This window comes from Bos indicus, chromosome 3, assembly GCF_029378745.1.
Source record: "Bos indicus isolate NIAB-ARS_2022 breed Sahiwal x Tharparkar chromosome 3, NIAB-ARS_B.indTharparkar_mat_pri_1.0, whole genome shotgun sequence".
NCBI classification, from domain to species: domain Eukaryota; kingdom Metazoa; phylum Chordata; class Mammalia; order Artiodactyla; family Bovidae; genus Bos; species Bos indicus.
The window spans coordinates 114,353,892-114,361,114 of record NC_091762.1 but is presented as its reverse complement, the minus strand read 5'-3'; the positions used below and the strand labels follow the sequence as shown (position 1 = coordinate 114,361,114).

General features: G+C 51.7%; 1 protein-coding gene across 1 annotated transcript; it reads left to right on the top strand.

The window, feature by feature from the left end:
- The first annotated feature begins 754 nt into the window (after positions 1–754).
- Positions 755–4,744, top strand: ARL4C (ARF like GTPase 4C). Its single transcript, XM_019957953.2, has one exon. The coding sequence runs from the start codon at positions 1,261–1,263 to the stop codon at positions 1,837–1,839; it is 579 nt and encodes a 192-aa protein (XP_019813512.1). The 5' UTR covers positions 755–1,260; the 3' UTR covers positions 1,840–4,744.
- The last annotated feature ends 2,479 nt before the right edge of the window (positions 4,745–7,223 follow it).

Genomic DNA, 7,223 nt, shown 5'->3' with positions numbered 1-7,223 from the left:
TGGGCCCCAGGGCAGCGGTGATCCCGTGGAGACCCCATCCTGTGGAGACCCCACCCCATCCCCCCGGAGTTCTGGCAGGGAAGCGAGCCAGGGTACCAGGGAGGGTCAGTGTACTGGGCACCGCAAAGGCCACGTGCCCGGGCTGGCTCCTTGCGGCCCACGCCCTCCTTTCCCCTCTCCTGAGTGAGGGAGTCTGGGGGTCGGGGGCCTGATCCACAGCCCTCTCTCCCCAGAGGGGGCACTCTCACCCCACCTCCACCTTGGATGGTCCCCAGTCCCTCGGGCAGAGCTGCCCCGGCCCGCCTTGCCCTGGACTCTGGACCCCCGGCTCTGGCTGGCTCCCTGAGGCCGGCTGCGCCTCCCACGCTGCAGTCCCGCCGGGCAGTCGGTCCGGCCTGGGGCTGGCGGGGCGTGGAGTTCCGGGAGCTATTTTTACAAGATGCGTCAGAGGGCCGACGCGGGAAGAGCCGGCAGCTCGGGGGCCCATTATCTGGGTGCGGCGCGGGAGGAGACAACCAGGGCGATTTCGAAAGGTCTGAAAGGCGCGAAAGCGGCCCGCCGGGCTGGGAGGTCCACGCCCGACCCGGGGCGGGGCGAGGGGCGGGGCCGTCGGTACGGGGGCACCACGAAGGGGCGGGGCCATAGGGGCGGGGCGAGGGCGGGGCCTCCTAGGGGCGGAGCCGGGCGCCCTCCCGCCGCTGCAGGCTGGCGGCGGCGGCGGTGGCGGCGCGGGGACTGTGGGGACAGCCAGGCGACCGCGCCGGCAGCGAAGTCCGGGGAAGCCCACGCCCCGCCTGCGCCTCCGAGGCGCGTCCTGGGAGTGGGATTGGCCCAGCGGCTGCGCCGCCCAGGCAGAGGCGAGCGCTCGGCGCTCGGAGCCCGGAACCGGCAGCAGCGGAGAGCCAGGGCAGCGGCTGGAGCGCGGGGGCGCGGCCCGAGGAAGCAGCAGAGAGAGAGCCGGGGCCGGCGGGGGAGGGCGACGGGCGCGAGCAGCCCGCGGCGCCGCAGCGGAGACTTCGCAGGAGACAAAGCCCATCGGGAGAGACGCGATGCCCGGCCGGCGCGGGCGCGGGGGCCGCGGCGTCTGAGCGCGCCGAGCCGTGCGCCCCGGGGACTCCAAGCCCGGGCCGGTGCGGGCGGCTGAGGGCGGCAGGCGGGGCCCAGGTGCGCCCGCCCGCGTCGGGCCCGTAACTGCTCGGGAGGGCGGGGGGCGGCGCCCTCCCGCCGCAGCCGCAGTGGCCGGCGCCGCAGCGAGGAGCCATGGGCAACATCTCCTCCAACATCTCGGCCTTCCAGTCGCTGCACATCGTCATGCTGGGCTTGGACTCGGCCGGCAAGACCACGGTGCTCTACCGGCTCAAGTTCAACGAGTTCGTGAACACCGTGCCCACCATCGGCTTCAACACGGAGAAGATCAAGCTAAGCAACGGCACGGCCAAGGGCATCAGCTGCCACTTCTGGGACGTGGGCGGCCAGGAGAAGCTCCGGCCGCTGTGGAAGTCCTACAGCCGCTGCACGGACGGCATCATCTACGTGGTGGACTCGGTGGACGTGGACCGGCTGGAGGAGGCCAAGACAGAGCTGCACAAGGTGACCAAGTTCGCAGAGAACCAGGGCACGCCGCTGCTGGTCATCGCCAACAAGCAGGACCTGCCCAAGTCGCTGCCTGTGGCGGAGATCGAGAAGCAGCTGGCGCTGCACGAGCTCATCCCGGCCACCACCTACCACGTCCAGCCGGCGTGCGCCATCATCGGCGAGGGCCTCACCGAGGGCATGGACAAGCTCTACGAGATGATCCTGAAACGCAGGAAGTCCCTCAAGCAGAAGAAGAAGCGGTAATGCTCTGGGCGGCGACGTTCCGGAGCTAGGCGCGGGGAGCGAGCGAGTCCGGAATGAATGAATGAAAGGCTGTGTGGCCCGCGCGCCCGCGAACAAAGACAGCGAACCAAAGCGACGCTTCGAATTTTTAAAGCGGAGTCTCTGCACCCACATGCAGGACTGGTGACTTAACCTGGTATGTAGGCAAGCTGGCCAGCCTGCGCTCGACCTGCCCCCACCCCCAGCTCAGGGGTCCTTTTGTCTGAACGCCGGAGCTACTCAGGGGGTGGGGGACCCGGCTGGGGAGTGGACGTGCAGGTCCCACCGTCCGCCCTGCTGGCCCAGGTTGGAAGGCTCAGATATCAGAGACAAAAGCGATTTCCTCCTACTCCAGCGGGGCCAGAAGTTCAGGCTTCCCCGCCCTCACGGGGGATCGCACCTGTGAGCTACCTGAGGTATGCGGCTCCCAGAACCCCGGGAGTTCCCATCTGGGGGCACGGTGGCAGTGGGAGGTGCGGGGGGACAACCTCTCCTTGGGCTATGAAAGCTGGATAATTTTATGTCACAGGGCAGGCCCCTGTGAAAATCCATTTGCCCTGCTCTGGGCCCAAACGAGGTGGTGGTTTGGGCCATCAGAGGACTGCGTGGAACAGTACCGCAGACGGAAGGCGCGGGGCGCTGCGCTGGCCTGGGCTGGGGGATGGCCGCGAAGAACGCCCCTTTCCTGGTGCTTTGTGGTAGCTTCAGAAGACCAGTTTTGTTGAGAACTGCTTTTCAGCCTGGAATCAGACATCTTCCAGATGGTTTGGACCCTGTCCATGTGTAGGTCATTATCACACAAAGAGACCAATAAAAAAAAATTAAAAACAAGAAACTGTTGGAGGTGGTGGCAAATGATGCATTTACTCTTTGCAGAATAGTTAAAGGTGTTTAAAGGGTAAGGCTCCTGACGTCAGTCCTGGATGGGGTGTGTGTAGATACAGTGCTGTGTAATCGACATACATTTCTAGACCCATATGTGTGGAATCTTCAATTTTTTTTTTTTTTTAGCCTGCTGATTGGTTTGTGTGAGCACACCAGCTGCAGATGTGTGCTGAATGACAAGCGGGTTTTGGCAAGGGATGTCTCTTGTAATCCTAACCGCTTGATGATGGGTTATGGTTTTCAGACATTTTTTTTCCTTAAAAAAATCTGCTACGAATGAATACTCCCCATAGAAATACTCAATTTAGGGGGAAAAAAAAAAAAAAAGACTTTGCCCTTTTAGATCCCTTTACGCTGCAAGTGGCGACATGTTCAAATTTCTAATTTGGTTCATTGTGGCCTATCTGGTTTAAGTATTTTCATTGCAAATGTCTCATTAGAGTATTTGATACGCACCAACAGACAAAAGCCCACCTTGTTGCAAAAGCCAACCTCATTGCATGGATTTCCAGGCGAGGGAAAAGCACAAGGAGGTCCTTCCTGATTCCTGCTTGTGGGAACTGGTTGCAGAGCAAATGCAGACACAGTGAGCGCTTGGGATGAAAGAAAGCATGTGACGTAATGGTCACCTGTCCTCAGGCTCCTCACAGTTTACTTGAAAGAGGCTTTGGAAATAAAGTGAAAGAAGAAGAAATACCTATTTTTAATAATGTAATTTAAAAAATCCTTTATAATCAGGACTGAGTCTTGGTTTGCAGAAGCTGTCATTCACCCCCAAACACAGTATCAAAAGGGAAACTTACTGTGTGATTTTGATTTCTTCTTTAAATCCATGTTTACAGGTAGGATTATGTCCCCCCCCCCATCCACGAATAATGATAAATTTCTTGTGTGAAGGAGGCCTTTAGAAATTGGGCATGGTCATGCGTGAGCATGTGAGTTAGTCAAATTATAAATCCATGCCTATAAATAAATCCCTGCACTCAAAGTGAATTTAAGAACCAGAGGTAGTAGTCCTGGCTTCCTGCTTGATCCAGTTCCCCTATGAAGTATTTTAAAAGAAGAAACCTAGCAGTCCATCTTCTTTTCTCTTTTGTCGGTGTATTTGGTACCCCTCCAACGCTGGTCTTTTTGTAGAAACTCAGTAGAGAAAATATAGCTGAGCAGTGCTGAAAAGCCTGCGAGGTTTCAGCTTACATATCGACAGCATAGTCACTGATTTCTAAATGGGCTGGTCCCGTCATCTGAAGATCCTGTATAGAATTATTAAAAGAAAAAAAATCCATCTTTCTTTATTTTCTTCACATGCAACAATTTCTTAAGCACTTTGACATTTTGGTAGTTCCACACTATTGAGAGAATAATATATTTATTTTGTGACATTGCAGATGCCAAATACTGTAACCTTCTCGTGCTGACAATATTTTGGTCCAAGATCAGTGTTCAGATTCTGTCATGCTTTACCAATGATGCAAAATGACCTTTTTTTTTTTTTTTTTTTGCATTATCAATACTTAAGGGTGCGGTCAACTGTTAGTAATTGTGCAGTAAAGCTCTGTGGTGTATCAACCAATAGTTAAAAGTCTCAGTTGATATCTGTAGTGTTTGCCCTAATAATAGCCCATTTCGTCTCTGACCAATGCGGGGAGGAAGCACAGGCTAAACTACCTTGGAGTGGTCACCTGGGAGATCCCTCCAGTGTAGCTGTCAGTGATTTATTATGCCTCCTGCTCTTTGGAGAATGAATGGGGTCCACATAGAGGAACTTGGCCTCCCCGCAGGAGCTTTTCAAATGTTTTCTGATAGACACAGGGAGGCCAGCTTTGTTTCACAACAGTTCTCTTCACAGATTCTCTGTCATGGTGTTGGGACTATGTCTCCTGGTTTGTTTCCATTTCTACTGCTGTAATTCTGTCCTGATCATCCTCCTCTTTGGGTTCCCGTTTCCTTTTATATGCGTATATGATGCTGTGAACAGAAATAAATTATTTATACAATCAAACGTTTGGGGAAATCGTCTGTGGATGGTTTTTCAAGTTGCCTCTGTTTATTTCTAGGCCTGAGTGGAGGGATGGATCACAGGATGGTCTCTGCTGTCTAATGGGGTCCAGGGCTGGATGAATCATCTCTGTTCTTTTGGTTTAAATGTGTAGCTCTGCACTGGGTGGAGGATTTAGAGGCTCAGATGCAGGAGTCTGTGTGCCTGTCCCCCTTACAAGGCCTGTCAGTGATCCTCACACATTCTTTTCGGAAAATGACCTCAACACCTAGCCCACCCCAAACCTCTCTGTTATTAAAAGGTTGTGATTGTTAATTGCTTCAAAGATATGCTCTGATTATGTGAAATTGGAAATATCTATGTGCTATTATAACGGCATATAGTCACCACTCTGCTCAATGTCTTGGGTGCTCTCATGGTGTCTAGGCTGAGTCCATCACCCTTGAACCCATCAGAGAAACTCCAAGATGTGAGTCCTCTTAAATCGTCAGCGTAGTGAGACCACCATGCTCTGTACATACCAGCGAGAAAAGGTCCACTTTCTAAAGAAAAAATGGTTAGGCCAGCATCAGTAGACTTTCTGGCAGTTTCTAAGTGTAGTTCATAGAGGCCATTGGCTTTGGAACCTAAAAGATCCAGTTTCAAATTCTGACCCATGCTCAGGGCCCCATGATTTGTCGAAGTTCCTAGCCTTTGGGCCTCAATTTTTCCCCATCTGTAAAATGGGCTTATAATGACTGTTGGGAGGATGAAACATGATAATAGTGTATGTGACATGCTTGTTAAGTACCTAAGCAAGGCTTGACTTTTATCGTTCACTTTGCAGTAGAAGGTAAAGTTTAGGAGCCAAATTACACCAAGAGGGCACACATGCCATTTCTAAATACTGAAACTTGAAAAGTGCTTATAGGAGTAAAAATATTAGAAGTCAAAAGAAGCAAAATTTGAACCCCGCCCCCGCTTTTGTTTTGGTGCAAACTTGATTTCAGAGAAATCTCTGGGGAGCCAGGTGACTCTTGGTGCTTAGATGACATTGTTCGTTTTATGTTTTCCAGGGAAGTAAGAATACGCGCACTGGCCCCTAACACCTGAGAAGGCGAATTTTAGTCCTAAGCAACCGCCTTGTTTTCCTCGATTTGACTTTTCCCCCAGAGTTTCAGTTCTTCACTTGCACGTGGGGTAGACAGTGGGTGTCTCGAGTTATTGTTTTTCTGCCTTTACTTTTGTCTCCAGGTCCTGTGCTCTTGGAATGATTCTGTACCAACATCATAGGCTGTTTTGATGTCACATTTTGTCATATTTGTATGGCAGTAAAGAAGTACAAATTGTGTGCAAAAAGCCGAAGATGAAGGCCTGAAATGATCCAAAAAAGTCAGGACACCACAAAACTTGATCCCTTTTGATTTCCTAGCTCTCGACCCATCCAGCTAACCTCTCCTCTTTCCTCCTCTGCGGCCACGTGCATATCAGATGCCCATGCTTTGGCCTTGGCCTGACAGAGGCATTTCTGTCTTCAGATGTGTGTCTTATCTTGAAAACAGCCTTCTCCTTCAGGGTCTCCTGGCTCAGTTGAAATCTTTTTAAAATGGAATTTGCACAAGACATTAGAGCCCTGTATACATGTGTTTTGCATGATTTCTGAACTTCAGAATGGAGCAGCTCTGGCTGCTGAAAGGAAACTGCAAACTGAGGCTATCTGAGAAACGGTCGTGTTGCTTCTTCCCCAAGATGAGAAGTGAAAAATGAGAATGAAAGCTGTGTGGTTTACCCACACCTAAGTTTTCAGAACATGCAGTGGTGTTTCTCTGAACGATCTGAACTTCTGTGCTGTGATCTTCTCATTGTGTTGACAGCAAAGCATGAATGAAATAACCAAAGCAAGTCATTGTTTAACTCATCTATAGCATGGGTTTGGGAAGGCAAGCATCCCTTGTGCATTTTTTAATGAAAATTATTCTCACATAGTTATGTTACGGACAGCTCTGTTTCTATTCCCGTTAGTCTTGTGTCATCGTGGTAAAGGGGCTTCCCAGGTGACTCAGTGGTAAGGAACCTGCCTGCCAATGAAAGAGATGCAAGAGACACAGGTTTGATCCCTGGATTGGGAAGATCCCCTGGAGAAGAAAATGGCAACCCACTTCAGTAATTCTTGCTTGGAAAACCCCATGGACAGAGGAGCCTGGTGGGCTATAGACCCTAGGGGTCACAAAGAGCCAGACACAGCAGAGCAACTAAACAACAATAAATCATGGTAAAAGGCACCGTCAGTCTCTACTGAATGCTTGCTGTGTACTGGGCACCATCCCCATTCTGAGTGTTTTATCTGCTTCATCTTTTTTCCTCCAAAGAGCCCTAAGAGATCAATTCATCCATCAGATAAATTAATCAACAGTATCTGCATTTGTAGATGAAGATAGTGAGGTGATAGAGAAGTAGATCCCCTTCTCTGGCATCACTGGCTGTCCAGCGTGGAGCCCAAGTG